Genomic DNA, 20,934 nt, shown 5'->3' on the forward strand with positions numbered 1-20,934 from the left:
TTGGCTTCTGATCATAATCTCGAGTCTGGTGAAAACATAAGAGTATGAACTGGACATGAGGAGGAGGAGGAGGTGGCCTGATGCGCGCCCCCGTCTGTTGCACAGAAGTAGGTTGTTTGAATGGAGGAAGGGCCGCCAGTGCCAACAGCTGAGTCAAGTGTCACAGATGGACGAGGCGATTACAGGAAGTTGAGCTACCAGGCTTACAAAAATAAAATCCTACAACTCTAAAGCTTAAATCTAGCCAGAGAGCTTCCTTTAAAAAAGCAGCTAATTTTCGAAGTTGGTGAAAAAAGCGCATCATATGTGGTCAAAAAATGCTCATATGATGTAAGACCGCTGAATTTCGGGTATTTTCTGATTAAAAAAAACACTTTTGGCAGGTTTTTGGTCTCTTTTCTGTTGGATACTGGCCTAAAGGCGTCACATTGTTTTATTTTGAAAGTCACAATGGGAAAATTGAAGCGGCACAGCGACCAGCTTCACCTTGTATGGTTGTTACATTGGAGACGTTGGGAGAGAAAAGGAGCAAATGTGCGCGGCGACGGAGAGGGAGGGAGGAAAGCGAGCGCGCAAATAGGCAGCCAGGCACATCGGCAGCCGCGGCAGAGCATCTTCCTGATCCTGATCTCCCGTGTCTTCAGCTGCCAATTCTTCGTGTGCGTCTCTGATTGAGATTTCACTGCCGGGCTGAAGTGTCCAGAAGCCTCCGCCAACCATCACCTCCCACTACACACTTTCTCCGGAGCTCGGTTATTCTTAGCTCAGCTGTGAGAGACTGTCCTTCCGGTCCTTCTCTTATTTATCTCAGTTTCTTGAATATTTAATGGAAAATGGCGATCTGCGCACAGTCGTACGGTGTCTTCTGCCTCTTGACAATCCAAACTGTACTTATCATATGCGTCTCCACGCCGACAGCCGGGACCCACCTCTTCCCACAGCACTACACGTAAGTACCCTGCACGGTTTTGGTGGGGAGGATAAACTGGGGGGGTGCGGAGTGCGGAACTAGGACAGGTGGCCCCAGACGAGCCTGCACATGAAGCGGCGCTTACCTTGGTGCGAGATGAGCCGCTGTCCCTGATGCTGACACGCAGACGCAGCTTCCGTCTCCGATGCTGCGTTATGAGTGTCATTCTCACACGGCTTGTGTTGTTGTTGTGGTGGTGTTGGTGGGCACTGGCATTAAAGCCCAAAGTCTTATTCCGCTAGTGACAGTCAACATGGAGTACGCACATGTGGCGAAAGAAAAAGGAGGTGGGGGGAGAAAACACAGTGCCAGCGATAGTTAAAAATACAAAAATATTAAAGAGATAGTCCGAGTGTTGTTTTGCTGTCAGTGCAGGAGGGAGAATATCCCGCTTAGACGCAGTCCTCTACAAAGTCTCTAAAAGCACTCGCACCGTGAAAGTAATCATATCTATCTCACCTCAGGGTGTGTTTTTTTGTTTTGTTTTTGCTTTTAATGGCTCATTTTGTTTCAGACTCTAAATGTGGAAACGTCACACTCGAAATTTAGACGCACTTGAGGGCAGCATTACAAGTGACCGCAGGGCGCAGAAAGTAGTAAAGCATCCAGCTGTGAGGAGAGCACAAAAAATAAAGCAAAAATACAAACACACAAACAAAAAACAACAGCAACAAAAAAAGCTATTTCTGGAATTATTCAGCGCACATCTGTTGGGGGGAATATTTAGCATTTATACCCCCATTCCCTTCTCTTATGCGAACATTATAATAATTTCACCTTGAAGGACGCGCAAAGGCGACTGAAGCCAAATGTTTACCGCGACAGTTTACCACCTGTGCACCGTCAACTGTTCAATGAAAGTCAGTAATTTACCCCCCAAAAAATATTTTTCCCTATTTTTTTTTCTTTCAATGGCTATTACTTCACTTAAGATTGTATTTCAGAGTTCCGATAATCCTCTTTATGCAACAATAAACCCTCGTGAGTGCAACAGTTAGGCTCACACTGAAGTATCGTTCCAAATGTCGCCCTCTTTATAATAACCATGACGTGATGATCTGATGCGAAGACTGTGTGTAGCCCGAAGTGCTGTTTAGTCAGTCAGGCTCCCAGAAATGATTCCTGTGTGATGCATCAACCAGATCATGTCTTTAAAATCTCCGGGGCTCTGTTAATTCGATGGCCAAGGTGACTTTCAAAAAAAAAAAAAAAAAAAAAAAAATCAGTTATCTTTTATTCTACTGTGGATTGACTTAAAACTACAATTTACCGGATCACTGATTTGATTGTTTTAGCTCTGTAAGTGATGCAGTTAATTTATCTTACACCCGAGTTACTTTGCAAACAAAACCCTGAAATTCAGTTTATTATGACTTTTAAGCAACCCTAATTTCCATCTCCCCCCGTTTAAAGACACGTTTATTTTCCAAAACTACGTTTTCTTTAACTATACACTATTGTTCCTTTTTAATAGAGAAACTGTGTCATTATTTCTTACTTTCCCAGTGTCCTTGTTTAAGCAGATAAAGAGAAGCTAAATATTCTGTAGGGCTGGTTATATATGCAGTCTGTCATCTCTTGAGATTTCTAAACTGGGTTTTGGGTCACCCACATCACTGTGGTATTTGCCAGAATTTGACAGTTAATTGAAGTGTATTGGGAGCAATGGTGGCAGTTTATTTGATGTATATTGCTGACACACACAGACACACAAACACGCCCATGCACGGGTCAGAGCTTCTCCGTGTTCGAGGTCTAGCTGAAGAAATGCACGTATAAGGATGCTCGCTTCGTTTTCACAGCAGTCTCCAGAAAGTGTGCGTTTTCTACAGCTTGCCATCTACCAGTATGGTCTGCATAGTACTAAATATTACACTGAAGTGTTGTTTATGCTTATAATTTAGTGTGTATGTAGGTGTCTGTGGTAGACTGAGAGGTAGCTGCAGGGAAGTTATTTCCTCATTTTTAAAAAAAAAAAAGTTGATAACTGGAATCTAAAAGTCAAAATATCATCAGCACTTTGCACCAGATGATATGACCACACACAAAAATAGCCCACCTTCTGCCCTAATAGATAGATGAGAGTGGCACTTCGAATGATGAGATCCATTGCGGCCGAATGAGCGTAGTGACAGTATGGGTCTGACTCACACAGGTCTTCCATCCAAACTCATTTCATCACACTTTCTGCTTTTCCATAATGTTTGGCTAACATAAATCATAAAACAACTAAGACGAATCAAAACACAAGAAGGCAAATGGCAAAGTTGTACTGCTGCTTTGGACTACAGAGAGCCAGAGAGCACCAGTCGGCTTTCATGTAGTGCATTATGACAACTTTTGTCAATTGAAGAGAGATCACAGCTTTCATAATGCAGAAGGTCTCCGAGCACTCACTGAGCATTAGGCCACAGTAATGCATATAATTTACCAAACAACAGCGTCCTGCTATCTCTGCAGCTGCTATTGAATGAACATACTTCATACTGCAAGATATTTTTTGCCACGCAGTCTCCAACTTCTTGCTTTGTGCTTTAAAACATTGTTATTCCAGCTTTATTTGACCTGGTGCGATGCAAGTCGTGTAGTCTGTTCACACACAGAATATAAATATGGCACAGATGTTATATTAAGTGCTAAATGTATTCAACTTAGACTGAAACCAGGCCTTTGTGCATCAGTGCACGTGTGTATAAATGACCTATAGATACTTTTATCACAATATGAGACACAATAATGTTAGAGATTACACAATGAAAAGGTAAATGAAAATATTAAGTTACTGCCAAACTGTAATATAAGATCTATCTATCTATCTATCTATCTATCTATCTATCTATCTATCTATCTATCTATCTATCTATCTATCTATCTATCTATCTATCTATCTATCTATCTATCTATCTATCTATCTATCTATCTATCTATCTATCTATCTATCTATCTATCTATCTATCTATCTATCTATCTATCTATCTATCTATCTATCTATCTATCTATCTATCTATCTATCTATCTATCTATCTATCTATCTATCTATCTATCTATCTATCTATCTATCTATCTATCTATCTATCTATCTATCTATCTATCTATCTATCTATCTATCTATCTATCTATCTATCTATCTATCTATCTATCTATCTATCTATCTATCTATCTATCTATCTATCTATCTATCTATCTATCTATCTATCTATCTATCTATCTATCTATCTATCTATCTATCTATCTATCTATCTATCTATCTATCTATCTATCTATCTATCTATCTATCTATCTATCTATCTATCTATCTATCTATCTATCTATCTATCTATCTATCTATCTATCTATCTATCTATCTATCTATCTATCTATCTATCTATCTATCTATCTATCTATCTATCTATCTATCTATCTATCTATCTATCTATCTATCTATCTATCTATCTATCTATCTATCTATCTATCTATCTATCTATCTATCTATCTATCTATCTATCTATCTATCTATCTATCTATCTATCTATCTATCTATCTATCTATCTATCTATCTATCTATCTATCTATCTATCTATCTATCTATCTATCTATCTATCTATCTATCTATCTATCTATCTATCTATCTATCTATCTATCTATCTATCTATCTATCTATCTATCTATCTATCTATCTATCTATCTATCTATCTATCTATCTATCTATCTATCTATCTATCTATCTATCTATCTATCTATCTATCTATCTATCTATCTATCTATCTATCTATCTATCTATCTATCTATCTATCTATCTATCTATCTATCTATCTATCTATCTATCTATCTATCTATCTATCTATCTATCTATCTATCTATCTATCTATCTATCTATCTATCTATCTATCTATCTATCTATCTATCTATCTATCTATCTATCTATCTATCTATCTATCTATCTATCTATCTATCTATCTATCTATCTATCTATCTATCTATCTATCTATCTATCTATCTATCTATCTTGTTGTGTGTAGTATCCAGACTAAAGAGGTTGCGTAAGAAGTCTGCCTGGCTCGGGGACAGAGGTATTGTCCCTCACTGTTAGTATCACTGTGTCCTGCTCAGCTCTGTTCTCACTGTAAACTTGTTTTCATTTCATATTGAATGACCTTTTTATAGTCACAGCTTCCCCCCCTTCTCTGCTCCTTTTAGAGGCCCTCTTGCTCTCCTTTAATCACGGTCCCTATAAACACAGGGAACTTGCTCACTCGCTGGCGTGTTTGCTCTGCTGTTACTCGCTTGATGAAGCCCGCTCTGGCTTGGTGATTATGGCGGGCGCTGTCACTACTTGGCAGATTTGTGCAATTTAATAAATCTGTCTCCCCTCTTGTCTTCAGAGCAAATCTGACATTTAAAGATGACATTTGTCTCCGTCATCATATTAAAAGACAAACGGCTGTGTTGTTGATGCTAGTGATTAGCTATCTGCAGGCTGCTGAAAGGAAAAAGGTTGGCATGGAATCAGCGGTTGGCTAGCAAACACATGACATAATTTATTCATCTGATTGCTGAAAGATGAGCTTTCATAATAGGTTTTTTTTTGTTCTCCTTTTTTTCTGTGAAAATTTCTTCTTGGCTTTTCACATGAGTTGTTCAGCATGAATCTTGGTTGGCAGGTTGGCCCCTGCTGCTTCTCTAAAGTGATCTGGTAAAAATCTTCATCCATTAAGTCATTTGTTGCTTGCTGAGAGATATACAGTGATGAGCTCCAGTCGTTTGATCTCTTAATTCCAAACTTGGCTCCGTCTAACGGAGATCAGCTCCTGCTTAGGCTGCACTTCTGTCAGACCTGAGCAGTTTTATTGTAGAACCGCTGATCCCAGCCGAGCGTAGACAGGCACGTACGCTGCCGGTCCTGGACGGAACACATACATGCAAGATGTGATGGGGAGAGAAGATGCTGATGACCAACCCAGACATTAACTGGAGATAGGATAGTGATACTTCCAGACAGGCATCCCAAAAGGGGCAGAGTGTGGCAGTTTTCCAGCAGAAAGAGAGCCACACACTGCCGCCGTCTTGCAAATGCACTCACTTATACGCAGTGGTAGAGAAATGAAAGTTTTCGTGATGATGTTGAAATGATAATGTTGAAAATGTCTTAACTTTACTTTTGCAGAATGATTCACTGGGCTGGACGCATTGAGAAGGAGCTGGAAAAGGTTCTGCAGCACGTCACCGGAGCTCAGCAGATGAGATCGGTAAGTTGACGTCACGCCTGCAAGTGACGCCCCGCATTTTCCTGCATTATTAATCAGTATGATTGCACTCCTCTTCAAGGTCCAGCGTGAGGGTGTGGATATCTTTAAGGTACTGTGTTGACTTGAGTGATGAAGTGAGATAATATAGAAGCAGTGATCTTCTATATTAGTGTGACATAACTTCACGAGTGGAGATGACTGCCTTTTTTCCAAATCATCTTTTGCTGTCAAGAATTTTCCTTTGGCCGGATCCCCCTTAACTTCTAGTAACCTCTAGATTGATTGCTCATTTAATTTGAAATAAGCATTTAAAAAATCGAGACACACATTAGGCATGATTATGGTGTTGGATATTTAAGTGTCTATTTAAGTGTTTCCTTCTGGTTTTTTGCACCATGTGTCTGTCCTGTGATAGGCAGATGGTTTAGCATAGTGTGACTGACACAGTTTCATCATATTTGTGCTGCGTGCGCGTGTTGGCCACGTTTCCAGAGTTTGTCATTCACCCTGAAATAAATGCTTCATTATTGCTGTGTAGATGAAAATGATTCATCCAGCCAGTACGGAGCCTGTGGCTTTAATTCCAGCAGCAACAGTGGTTAGTGCGATAGCAATGTTGATCTGCAGGGCCCACGATCCCTTTATAGGAAGTCTGGTTCAGCTCTCTGTTAAAAAGGTCCTAGCCTCTGATCCTATGAGTCTTACCCAGTACGTAACGCAGAGTTCAGATGAAGCCGATGTGGGTGAGGGGGCTCGCCCAGTCCTGACTGCCTCGAAATCATCCCAATGTCTTCCCTTTATTCATCTGGTAAATTTTATGAAATCATACATTTTTAAAGTCAGACATTCAGAGATCAGAGCGTCCGCTGTGGCACGTCATTCCTCACACACACACACCCTCATATTTCTTAAGGCCGTTTCTACACAGGCTTTCAGTTAGGCCTGCCCTTAGAATGGTTGCTGTATTTTCACATTATTATATTGGTTAACTTAAACATAATTATACCTGTCTGGTTATATTCTTATCAGTATTTAGCATAGTGAACTATCAGCAAAATTACATATGAATCATATTTCTGTGTCTATAAATCACATAAAAACCTGGATGATGAGTATTTTACTTGTGGTTGGAGCTGAGCTGAGAGATCTCAGGCTCCATGACAGCTGTTAGTATAGTGGCGACACTGATGGATCCCAGAGAGGAGGAAGTAAGCTGACAGAAATCGCGCTGCTGTAAAGGGTAATGACCATTAGTGGATATCAGGCGTGCACTCAGACAGCATGATAGAGACAGGTTGATTTTTAGCACTCATCCAGTGTAAACAAAACACAGAGAGAGTGTTTACCTGCTAAAATATTTGCCTTTTGCTTTTTTGTTGCTCCCACTGGGTAGTGTGGATATCTACACAGGCAGTAGACTTTAAAAATAAGGCGACTCATTGTTTGAAAGTCAAAGTATCTGAAAAATGTATTCTATCTCAAGAATATTGTCATTTTTAAAACATTATTGATTTAAATGTGGTGTAGATGGGGATAAACTGGGTGGAGAAAGGCTTTTTCAGCTAAAGAGTTTGAAGAGTTTTCTCAACGTATAAAGTTGCCGATCACCCTTTAACTGATCTAAAAGGTTAATAAACTACTAAAGTACTACCCTCTTTTTAAAAAAAACAAAAAACAACTCAGCTTGTGCATTTTGGTGATAATTTGCTGCCAATTTTGATCTCAAGTTGGCCAGGTCTGTAAATCCACTGAAAAGTAACCAATAAAAACCCTCCACATTTCCCCACTTTCTTGTAGTGTAAAGACAGAAAACATTCACATTTAGTGCAGTTCAGCTGTAGCAATAAGTCACTTTTCTTCACATTCACATGTTTGCTGTCATTGAAAAGAAATGCTGCTGCCATAAATCACACAAACACGTTTGTTACTTCATGGGTAATGTCTCTGTCAGGAGGAAGGCTGTAAAACGGACAATTTGTTTTATCCCATGGCTCGGGTTTAACTAGCAGTTTGGACGGCTGTCACGACCCGATCACTTCCGTCAATAATGACCTGCAACACAATGTTCCTGATGCAATATCCCCCTTAGATTTGTTGGCTTATGTTACAATTTTTTATGTTTTGTTTTGGATTTCTGATTATTGTTAAATTACTCCATTCTTTTCTTCACTAAATGTTGGAAATGGCCAAAAAAGGCTGTCATATTACTACTCATTATAAAACTCATTCAGCATGTATAGCTGAATGAACCTGAACTTAATGATTCCTAAAGCTGCAAAGTGGTGTTGACATGACGTTAAATGCTCAGTAGGATTTAAGTTCTGTGGATTTAAACTAATTTTCACTGGCGGTGACTCGAGTTTATTCTGTGGACCAAACCCAGTGAAGCCACTCTTTTCTGAAAACGCTGCGTCTGCCTGGCGATGGTTTGCGTGGGGTGCCCATATGGCTGTGCGTGCATGTGTATGCGGTGGCCTGACTGTGTGCACAGGCCGGGTGCGAAAGAACATTTATCATTGCCCCAAACAGGAGTCGTCACAGGGTGTGCTAAATGGCCCAGCATGCCTAGAAAAGCCATTTTCTAAATGGATGCCTCTCTCTATACGTGTGTCTGATAGAAATCTTCCCAGGGCTATGCCGGCTGGTAACAAGATTGCCTCCCTCTGCGCCCCCTTCCTCTTCATGCGCAGTTTATTCTCAGAGACAAAAAATGTAAAGTGTGTGCAAATTATTTTTGAGTTTGTCTTACATGGGGAGAGACAAGGGAACTAAGTTGAATGTAATGTGGCATGCTCAGTTGGTCTCGGTCGAGATTTTATTTTCTCTGACAAGCGAGGTAGTGGGTGAAAGAGAGAGAAAGGCCAAGACAGTCCGAAGTCGCACAAGTAAATAAGGAAAAAACAACAAAAAAACATGCTCCGCTCAAGCATTGCCCCGTACGCTATATGAAGCTAATATTTCTTTGTTATTGACCTATTGCTTTGTTGAATTTGGATATGAAAATTTTCACTAAAATTTTGGCAAACAGATTAAATGGACATGTTGGGTCAATTATCCATCTGGGTTTGTCCCCCAGAGGTTTTCCTTCTTTAATGTTCGAAGATTGATGAATATTATGTATCATAGGCACTGGGGAGCTTCCAAGATCGCAGTACTGAGCTTAGATGCTGAAAAGGCGTTTGACCAGGTCGAGTGGGCCTATATGCTTTGGGTACTGGAGAAGTTTGGTTTAGGCGAACAGTTTATATCATATGATATATAGGCATCCTTCTTCTTCCATTCTTACTAACCAAGATAGATCAGCGCCTTTTTTTTTTACACCGCGGGACATGACAAGGCTGCCCTTTGAACCCTTTGCTTTTCACTATTTCTATTGAACCTCTTGCAGTAGCCATTAGGAATGAGCCCTCTATTGACCCTGTCCGATTGGGGAATATCAAGCACTACATTTCTTTATATGCGGATGATGTTGTTTTGTTCTTGTCAAATCCTGAGCGATCTGTTCCTGTACTTTTAGATGTGGTGAGGTCGTTTGGGGAAATCTCAGGTTATACAATTAATTGGCAGAAGAGTGAGTTTGTGGCTTTAACTGCAAACTTGGATGTTGATTTTTTTTTTTTTTAATTTTGCCTTTTAAAATTACAGACAGATTGAAATACTTAGGTGTTATTTTGCCTAAGGATCCTAAATTGATCTTCAAGTTGAATTATCTTGAACAAGTTGAAAAATTGAAAAAGGACATTGAGAAATGGAGGGCTCTCCCTATTTCCATGGTAGGTCGCATTAATGTAATTAAAATGGTTTCCCTTCCTAAATTTTTATATTTATTTTTAAACTTACCTATTTTTTTGAATAAGCAATTTTTTTTAAAGTGATCGACTCAGTAGTATTACCATTTGCTTGGGGCTTTAAAACTCACAGGATATCAAAAGTTCATCTATGTAAGTCTAAACTTAAGGGTGGATTTGCTCTGCCATTGTTTCAGTTTTATTATTGGGCTGCAAATGCTAGAACTCTTGCTTACTGGCAGGAAGGGTACAAAAAGGTCATGTCTGCCGATACCCACCTTGGGTGGTCATAGAGAGTGGTGGGGTTGAGAATAGTTCCCTCCCTGCTCTTCTTTTTTCGTCCTCTAATCCGCGAACCAAGGTCAATAATTTTACAGTTTTGAACTGCGTTAAAATCTTTAGTCAGATCAAAAAAGGTTGTGCTCTACCAGACACTTCGATCCACACTCCAATACTGTATATTGTAATCATGCATTTCCACCCTCATGTTTAGATCCCTCTTTTGAGGTCTGGACACAGAAAGGTATTATTACTCTCAAAGACTTATATATATTGACAGGCAGTTTGCATCATTTACTCAGTTGCAAAACAAGTTCTCTCTCCCTGCATCACATTTTTTTCATTATTTACAGATAAGAAACTGTTCGTCAGAGTATTCTTAATTTTCTATCTCTTCCGGAAGAGGGGTCAATTTTTACACTCCTTCTGAGTTCCCCGGATTCTAAAAAATTGGTTGTTGGTTTTGTGAAAGCTTTTTCTGAGTATTTCAATTTTAAATCTGACTTTTTGAAGATGGCATGGGAGGAGGAGCTTGGTTTGCAAATAGGAGATGAGGTGTGGGAGAGGAGTCTGTGTAGGATCCATTCTTGCTCTATAAATGCAAAGCATCAGTTAATTCAATTCAAAGTGCTTCACAGACTTCATTATACAAAAACTAAACTGCACAGGATTTTTCCTTCTATTAGTCCGATATGTGATCGTTGTAAACTTGGAGAAGGCTCTCTCACTCATTTATTTTGGACTTGTCCCAAATTGCATAACTATTGGTTGGACATTTTTAAATGTTTTTCTGATATATATAATTGCACATTAGAGCCAGACCCAATAATTGCATTGTTTGGATCTTCCTCTTCCCTTTTACACCTCAGGTCTGCTGCACAAACTACAGTTTTGTTCAGAATGGTAATTGCTGAGAAAATTATCTTGACTCTCTGGAAGTCGGATATTGTACCTCAATTCAAAATCAGGCGATCGTGGCTCAAGAGTTGGGAGTTCGCCTTGTAATCGGAAGGTTGCCGGTTCGAGCCCCGGCTTAGACAGCCTTGGTCGTTGTGTCCTTGTGCAAGACACTTCACCTGTTTGCCTACTAGTGGTGGTCAGAGGTGGCGCCAGTGTCCGGCAGCCTCGCCTCTGTCCGTCCGCCCCAGGGTGGCTGTGGCTACAATGTAGCTTGCCACCAGTGTGTGAATGGGTGGATGACTGGATGTGTAAAGCGCTTTGGGGTCCTTAGGGACTAGTAAAGCGTATGGAGAGAACTAGGTACACATTAGCGGACAAACTTAGTAATTTCTTTGATGTGGGGCAGCCATTTTTAGACCATGTATTAAAACAAAGTCCTGTTTGATCGATCACCAATAACTTAGCCTACCACCTTAGCGTTTTATTTCTGTTTATTGCCAGTGTTGAAGTAGTATTTTTGTCTTTGCAGTGTAATCTTTTGTCTTATTTGTGTTTTTTAGCCCTTGCTGTTGTGTTGTCTGTTGTTTTTTTTTTGTGTCCCTTTTTTTGTGTCCCTTTTTTTCCTTATATCAAAAAATCTCAATAAACATACTTAAAAAAAAAACATGCTCCGAATTGGTTGACTTTTAAAGCAGCTCACAGATGTGCGTCTCTGTTCCAAATGTTCAGGTCCCTCTGAAGATAAATAAGAAGATTCAAGCTCTTCAAATGTTTAATAAAATCACACTCTAATATATTTGGCCCAGGTTTGGTCAAGATGTTCTTCTCGCCCAGGGGAGTGAAAGAAAGCTAGAGGGTGAGTGCACTGGAGGAGTTGGAAGTTTCAAATGGAAGAGCGCAGATAGACAAGGAGAGTGGGCGGCTTTCAGAGCGGAGGAGGGTTTTTTAGAGAGAAAAGGAATGAAGGATGGCTTGACAATTGAGATTGATGTTCAGGCGATTTTGTGTGTATATTTAGTGTCAAACTACTTGAGATGGATGAAATGATAGAGGGAAAGGACGAGAATTGGTAAATTTAAATATGAGCAGACAGATGCTGTTTATAGTCCTTATCCTCCTCATTATCCTCCGTGCCGCTGCTTTTGATGTGTTACAGTACGTGGTGATGATGAGAGGCGGTGGTGGACACTGGCATTGTTTTCTTATCCTCGGGCTTATTCAAAGCAGTTTTAATAGGGAACACATGAGCAGCGCGCCCACGCCCACATACTGTCGTTACAGATGGTTAATCAGAGATACAGACTTGCAAAAATTCCATTAATCCAATAATAATAATTATTTAGATATTTGAAGATTTATTGGAGTTATTTTTGAAAGCAAAAATAAAAACGAGTTACTGGTTAAAAGCCCATCAAGTGAGAAGATTTAATATTTTGGCTGCATGCTGGGGGGTTGCTCAGACAAAATAAAACAATACACTGAAGATTTAATGGCGAATCAAATATATGACTGATTGATTATTTGTTATGTTTATAGATTGAACAAAATGATAGAACAGGATTGGTCCATATTGACATAACTGCATCACACAGTTCCTGTATCCCAAAGGTCCTCTCTTGAATTGAGACCTAGTGACCACGGAAGCTGTTTGAGTGCAGCGAACTCATTGCCATGTTCAAAAAACCAGTTTGAGAAGATCTGAGGTTTGATTTGAGCGTATTCATTCAGAGAACTGCCGCTCACTGGATATTTTATCTTTTTCAGCCCATTCTCTGTAAACCCTACAAATGGTTATGAGGAAAAAAGTCCCAGTGCATGAACGATTTCTGAAATACTCATACCAGCCTGTCGGACATCAACAACCATGGCATGGTGAAAATGACTAAAATAAAAGCCTTTCTTCCCCATTCTGATGCTCATTTTGAACTTCATCTTGCTCATGTCTACATGCCCGAATGCACTGAATTGTTGTCATTGTGATTAGATATCTGCCTTAAAAAGCCGCTGAACAGGTGTACCTAACTTGACTTTCCTCTCCCATCACTAAAGGTCGATATATCTACGTGGATTTAACCACAGCAGCTACACAATAGCCCCCTCTATGATTCCGAATGGCTAATTGCTTGCCCTCCTGCAGCCCTCGTTGGACTGATTGCTTTGTTTAAACTAAAAAAAACTGCGGTTTCATGTCGCAATTCAAGATAAACCAATCAGCTGGATGGAGTGGACAGACTCAAAGATATGGTCCCAAGCAAGAAAAAGCTGCCAATCAGTAATCAGTGACTGCAGAAGGACTTGGTTTGATTGGTGTGTTCTGCGGGAATGCCTTCGAGACATGACCACTACAAGTAACCCCCTCTGCAGGGCATACCTACTTAAGAGGAAAGTCCCACTATAAGTAACATCCACTACACGAGACTGCATTTGTGTGTTGGTTAAGGCTAGGGTCGCAATTGGAAAATAACAACTTATAGGTATGCTTGGGTGATTCACACACCTCCAGCTACAACTTATATCGCTACATGCTCCACACTTTGGCGACTTTCAATGAGCCCTAAGTGTTCTTATTCCATATCTGAGGCTCTGAATGGTGTTAGGGAGACTTCTGTTTTAGGCTGAGTGTCTTTACTCTAGCCTGACTGAGCCCTGAATGTCTCGACCAGCTCTGCAGAGTCACAGAGGACAGGGTGTACAACATTTGGATAAATCTAGTGCAACTTGTCAGAACCTGGCCCCAGTGAAAGATATGATAGGCCTTGCCTATCACAGTGCATCGTGAAGTTCTTCTTTCTATTCAGTCTGCCACCTGCCTTCTTTGTGCCTTTTCTCAAAGTGTGCTGCCACTCTGATATTTACAGCGGCTGCTTAAAACATAGTTTAGCCAAAACTGGCCCCTAATTTTCCTCACCAGCAGCTCCTTCAATCTCACAATATCATTGTCAGCCATAACACGATATGCCAGCAGCAAATAAAGCTTTAAAGCAACCAGCAACAGACAATTGCACGATACAGTAGTCACCTAAATGAAATTACCACTAAAACACACCCCTGTGCTCTACTGCACACAGTTGTGTTGGTGGAGATTTACAACAAATGATAGCAAAATTGGCAACAGCGCACAATAACACAGATGAAAGCATAACTGGTTATGGGACACCTGTGCATTAACTACATTAGTCATGTCTGCACTTATGCCTTATAAAGAAAAACACAAGCGTGACACTCAGATACCTCACGCTCACCATCTCCAGGTGGTGGCTAGCATTAGCACTAGCAGGTGTGCTCACAGAGTGCTTTTAAAGAATCTGACATTTCTGTGCTCGTACTCCATTTCATCTGAGTCACCGTCTCTCTTCTGTGTAGATTTTTGCAGTTGGAGGCACGTAGGGAGATTTTTTTAGCTTCAATATGTTCACTAAGAGTTAAAAAGAATTACTGTTTGGGCAGCAGAGCTAACTAAGACTGATTCAGCCACAGCTAGTAGGTGACGGGATGTAAACAGAGGGTTTATGGAGATGAACAGGAAATGAAACAACGTGCTACATTACAAATTTTCTGTTTAATTTTTTGGGGGGGCCATTTCTTTCATTTTTTGTTTTTTTTGTAAAATACTGAAAAATATTCCAAACCCTTTGGATTCAGATACTCATTTATAGGAATCTGAGACATGTTTGAGCAAAATCTTTGGGGTAACTATGCAGCAACTTACTTCTGGTCTGCAACAAGGCAGAGTACACTAGGTCTAACTAGACACTGGTTGTGTAATTATAAGCACAGACTTTATAATACATATACGTGTATATATTATCTTGTATTTATAAATTTCATGGCTGCAGAAAGAGAGGGTGCTATCCTTGTTGCAAAAGGCACATTAAATATCACAGCAACCTCTGCCAAATGGAAAAGAAATACATAGATGACTAAATAAACGTGTTAAAACACTTTCAGTAATAAAATTGCCTTTAATTTGCCTTAAAAATAAATGGCAAGCATCATTGCAAAATAACATTGCATAGCATAGTCACCAGTAGCTAGACATCGCACGTTTTTCTAAGTAAGCTATCAGGTCAGTTATCATAATAGCACAGTAAGATTATTTTCTTTTAAAGTTTTTGATAACCAGCTTATAAAAAACGCAGCAGCTTTAAGAAGCTCAATGCAGCTGTTCACAGAGGCTGAAAACTTTTGCAGTTGTCCCACTATCGTCTGAGTGATAGTTCCTCGAAACATGGTTACACTCTACCACAAACCAAAGAGACTCACATACTGCCACTGATGAATGTCCTTACACACATTTTGAACATGTTGGACATGTTGGAAATTTATCGCCTAAACGTCTGAGTGCAAAGTGACATTTGGGGTGTTACAACCGTGCCTGCAGATGAAGATAATGCTTTGGCTTAAGGCGAGGTGCTGCCGAGCAGTTTAACATTATCATTAAGCTGCAAAAAGGGCATTTGACTTTTTTGTTGCCCAAATTGGACTTTTGGGTCTGGTAAAATATTGTGCATATTTGGATGTGTTCTAGTCTGCTGTGCATAAATAGGCTTATTGTATGTTATCGGCGGCTGTGTCTAAAGGAAGCCTGCAGTTCAGTGCTGCCGTACTTTTTTTCATTATGAATTTGCTCACCTGTGTGTGACCAACCTAGGCACCCTCTCATATAGCAGAAGTTTAATTACTCATATTTGTGCTATTAAAATATTGTGCTTGTTTCAATGATCTTTTTCCCTTCTCTTCGGCCAAGTATTGCATGCTTATTCTGGCCAGTTGTGTGCAGCATGCTTTGGTAGTCCCAAGACTGGTTTACTTTGATTTATTCTCCAGTTAATTTAAAAAAAAAAAAAAAAAAAAGCTCGAGCTGCTCCCTTAATCACAAGGGGCGGCCACAGTGGGAGCGCTGCATGTTTGATTTGGTTTTTTTTATGCTAGATGCCCTTCCTGATGCAACCCCATAGAGATTTGTGTCCATGACTACTAAAGAAAACTAAGTAAACTTTGAGGGCTTTCCTACAGCTCTGGTCCTTTTTATGTAAAATTTTAATCTCTCAAGTACATCCTGACCATGCAGCAAATGAATGCACGGCTGTTAAAACTACAGTATTTCCCACTGACTTTTAGTGGAGTACTTCAGTACATGTAATTAAGTATATTCATGAACTTTTATAAACGTGCAAAAATCACACACATGCCCATCGTGTCAGAGCAGTTTCCACAAATTCAGTTTAGAAAAAAAAAAAAAAAAATTTTAATGACAAGATAATAATCAGCATGAATGATTTAGACTTATACATATCAGTTTATAACGCTGCACTCTGAGGATCTGACAGCTCGCCTCCACGCCCTGTCTGCCTGCCATTTACTGCTCTTTGCTGGGAACCTGATAGCAGCATCAAGATCAATATACCCACATGTTAACGTAGGGTGGAAGGACTTAATGCCAATTAATGGACATGTGATTCAATCAGTTTTCATTCAAGTTCTGTTTTGTTTTTGTTTTTGTGCTCTCTTTCTTTCCTTTCCCTCATTCTCACTCTGTTTGTATCTTTGTGCCGGATGGTCAACACTGTATCAGTCGGCACCACCGACCACATGCTGGTAGCAAGTTTATCTCAGTGCAGCACAGACCTTCTCGCCTCTAGTGCTGCCAGTGCACACACGCACACAGTCATGAGCGTGCACGTGTGCACCGGCAGCGCTAAAGCCGTCTTTTCTTTATGTTGTTGACATTGCTGATGAGCTTCTGGTTCAATTTGGTCAGTTCGATTTGGTTTTGTTATATGCAGGCCATCTCTGCTCTTCAGGACTGTTTTGAGAGCACTGACTGGAACATGTTTAGAGAGGCTGCAACTTACGGCGACTTCACTGACTTGGAGGAGTACACATCATCAGTGTCCAGCTATATCAACAAGTGCACCGATGACGTCACTGTCTCCAAGATCATCATCTCACGACCCAACCAGAAACCGTGGATTACTGCGGAAGTGCGTGCACTTCTAAGGACCCGAGACTCTGCCTTCAAAGAGGGAGATAAGGTGGCGCTTAGAAGAGCGAGGGCTGAACTTTCTCGGGCCATCAGAGAGGCGAAGCGCGCACACGCCCAGAGAATCCACAACCACTTTAAGGACAGCGGCGACACACGACGCATGTGGCAGGGCTTACAAGCCATCGCTAACTACAGGACGACACCACCTGCCTGTGACAGTGACGGCTCCCTCCCAGATGTGCTTAACAACTTCTATGCTCGGTTCGACAGGCAGAACGACGTGGCGGCGAGGAAGACCACCCCTCCTCCGAACGACCAGGTCCTGTGTCTCACTACAGCTGAGGTGAGGAAAACTCTACGCAGAGTCAATCCACGTAAAGCTGCTGGACCAGACAACATCCCAGGCAGAGTGCTCAGAGAATGTGCTGATCAGCTGGCAAATGTTCTCACCGACATCTTCAACATCTCTCTGAGCAGTGCCGTTGTCCCCACGTGCTTCAAGGCCACCACCATCGTCCCCGTGCCCAAGAAGTCTTCTGTGTCCTGTCTCAATGACTACCGCCCTATCGCACTTACACCCACCATCATGAAGTGCTTCGAACGGCTCGTCATGAGACACATCAAGACCCTGCTGCCCCCCTCACTGGACCCAATGCAATTTGCATACCGCCATAACCGCTCAACGGACGACGCCATCTCCACTGCACTCCATCTTGCCCTGACACACTTGGACAAGAAGGACTCACACGTCCGAATGCTGTACATAGATTTCAGCTCAGCATTCAACACGATCATCCCCCAACAACTGATCGGAAAGCTGAGCCTGTTAGGCCTGAACACCTCCCTCTGCAACTGGATCCTGGACTTTCTGACCGGAAGGCCTCAGTCAGTACGGATCGGGAACTGCACCTCCAGCACCACCACACTGAGCACTGGGGCCCCACAAGGCTGTGTGCTCAGTCCTCTGCTGTTCACACTGCTGACTCATGACTGTGTAGCAACACACAGTTCAAATCACATCATTAAATTCGCTGATGACACGACCGTGGTGGGTCTCATTAGCAAGAACGACGAGTCAGCGTACAGAGAGGAAGTGCAGAGACTAACGGACTGGTGTAAGGACAACAACCTGTCTCTGAATGTTGACAAGACAAAAGAGATGGTTGTTGACTTTAGGAGGACACGAGGCAACCACTCACCGCTGAGCATCAACGGCTCCTCTGTGGAGATCGTTGACAGCACCAAATTCCTGGGTGTACACCTGGAGAAGGACCTCGGCTGGTCCCTCAACACCAGCTCCCTGCACAAGAAAGCCCAACAGCGTCTCTTCTTTCTGAGAAGACTGAGAAAGGCCCGGCTTCCACCACCGATCCTGACCACCTTCTATAGAGGAACTATTGAGAGCATCCTGAGCGGCTGCATCACTGTCTGGTTTGGGAGCTGTGCCATATCAGACCGCAAGACCCTACAGCGGATAGTGGGAACAGTAGAGAAGATCATCGGGGTCTCTCTACCCTCTATTGAGGACATCTACACCACACGCTGCATTCGCAAAGCCACCAGCATTGTGGCTGATCGGACACACCCCTCTCACACACTCTTTACACTCCTGCCATCTGGAAAAAGGTACCGAAGCATTCGGGCACGCACATCCAGACTGTGCAACAGCTTTTTTCCACAAGCCATCCGTCTCCTCAGCAAAAAGGGACTGACTGATAAACACGCACACACACACATACACTAACATTATCACTCAGCTTAACTCAAATACCTCAAAACATTGAGACTGGACTGACTAACCAACACAAAGCGCAAACACACTGACCTACACCACCAAACCATCGCACACACCAACCTGTAAATGCTCTTTTGCACAATATTATTACTAGATATATTATATATTATTATTTTTTTTGCACTAACTTGTCTTGTAGCACCTTGGTTCCTGGAGGAACGTTGTTTCGCCTCACTGTGTATTTTTAAACTGTATATGGTTGAAGTGACAATAAAGTTGAACTTGAACTTGAACTTGAATGCAATTTCAAATGTCTTTTCTACTTCTCTAAACCTTCTCTCTTCCTCCACTCCAAAAAAAAGAGACGGTTACTCACAGCCGAGACAACCAGCTTGGACAAACAGATATCTCTCTAAAGTGCACTGGTGGATTTACTTAGTATTGCTGACTACAGAAATTTCCAATAATCTGTCTGAAATGCGGAATCCTATGCTAGACATCTCCTGTGCTCTCACACCACACCTCCTTTTTTCCTATAGCTGATGTCAGCTTCAACCCCCCCCCCACACACACACACACCTCACACCTCAGTCCCTCTGCAGGCTCATCCGTCAGTAGATGATTATGTGAGGGCTGATCAATCCCATTCATTCTGTGATTTAATGGCTTCCTTGGACTACACATGGCTTACAGAAGAGTTAAAGGTCCCTCCTCTCAATGCGAGCAGTTACCTTTAAAGGAATGAGAGATGGAGCGTGCTCAGGCCTCCTCTGTCTGTTCTCCTTCTGCCCTTCCCCCTCTATCTTCTGGCCTGGACCTTACACAACAGCTACTTGTTATCTAGTTGTGTGAAACATCAGAGGCTATTTCTGAACAACAGTTGACTCTCTGGCTCTCGTATTCTTTACCCGTGGCTTGTGTTTGGCTTGAGTATCCCTGAGTCATTGCGTAGCTCACGTCAGTGTACACCATAGTTTATTCTGTCCGTTAAAATGGGTGATTAATTCACTGCAGCTTTTTAAAAAACATTTTACATCAGCAGCAAAAGCTGTGGACAAATAGAGGCTTTCTCTGCATTTTTGTGGCACCAAATTTGCAGTTGATTATTATGTACGCTCAAAGTGTTTGATACTTTCCTCTTGGACCGTAATTAAAACTAAACATGCTAAACAAGTTATGGTAGGGCAAAAACAGTTAAGTAACTGTGCTAAAAAAAATAAAATTACGCTTAGGTTGTAAGGAATATAATGCAATCATGACTTTTTCCCACTTTATAATTGAACAAATGTTTAATATTATGTATGTAGAACTTCTAAATCAGATAAGCGAACAGAGACATGCATCACTAAGTGGTTTCGGTTGTGCTGGTTTAGATAGAAGCAGAATAATATTGTAAAATAAAAGAATTTAAGCTTACGTCCAAAAACACTGAATGAACTGAACATTATGAAGGTGTTTGCATTAAAAATGCATTTTAGCCTGTTGCTTTTGAATTTTCTTGTTGCGAGAAATACGAGGTAAACACTAGAAACGCCATTTGTGTAACGGAATAATGTAATAGTAATGTAACAGGGTTTTTTCTGTAGTATCCTTCTGTATTGATGCAACTACAATGTCAATGGAATAGAAATGTCAAATCAATGAGGGTCTGCAGTTTGTTTGTTTTTTACACAGTGCTAAATTAAGATTGAGCGTGGCATAATGGGGCCATTTCGTTAGGCACTAGAGCACCGAGGTTAAGTACGGCTAATTGTGATGCATTGATACAGTAATAAATTATGCACCATTGTTTGTCTACATTTCTATCCAGTTGCGCTTTTGCCGAGGATGTACTGTTTAAACCTGGACGAATCCCCATCGAGATGTCTCATTAGCCGTCCCAGTGGTGTCCGAAGGGTTGTGAAAACGTAGAGTCTGCTAGCAAACGACTTTTTATTCTGCTTGCCTCTCTGTTTGTGTGCTTTCTCTGACAGCTACTGTGTATTTACCATGGGAAAAATAAAAAATAAAACCATGAGAAAATAACTGGACATTAGAGGCACATAAAACCA

The 20,934-nt window shown here is 41.2% G+C and overlaps 1 protein-coding gene across 3 annotated transcripts in view; it reads left to right on the forward strand.

Annotated features, from left to right (window-relative positions):
- The first annotated feature begins 521 nt into the window (after positions 1 to 521).
- Positions 522 to 20,934, forward strand: part of cacna2d2a (calcium channel, voltage-dependent, alpha 2/delta subunit 2a) — a 182,154-nt gene continuing 161,741 nt past the window's right edge. For all 3 annotated transcript variants that reach the window (XM_085274425.1, XM_085274426.1, XM_085274427.1), the window contains exons 1-2: positions 522 to 949; positions 6,114 to 6,195. In XM_085274425.1, the coding sequence (XP_085130551.1) occupies positions 834 to 949; positions 6,114 to 6,195 (198 nt within the window). In that variant the 5' untranslated portion in view covers positions 522 to 833. The remainder of the gene's footprint in view (positions 950 to 6,113; positions 6,196 to 20,934) is intronic.

The sequence above is a fragment of the Mchenga conophoros genome, linkage group LG5, assembly GCF_057382185.1.
Source record: "Mchenga conophoros isolate Kocher_MC1m ecotype Shallow Benthic linkage group LG5, M_conophoros_male_GT1.1, whole genome shotgun sequence".
In the NCBI taxonomy this organism is placed as follows: Eukaryota; Metazoa; Chordata; class Actinopteri; order Cichliformes; family Cichlidae; genus Mchenga; species Mchenga conophoros.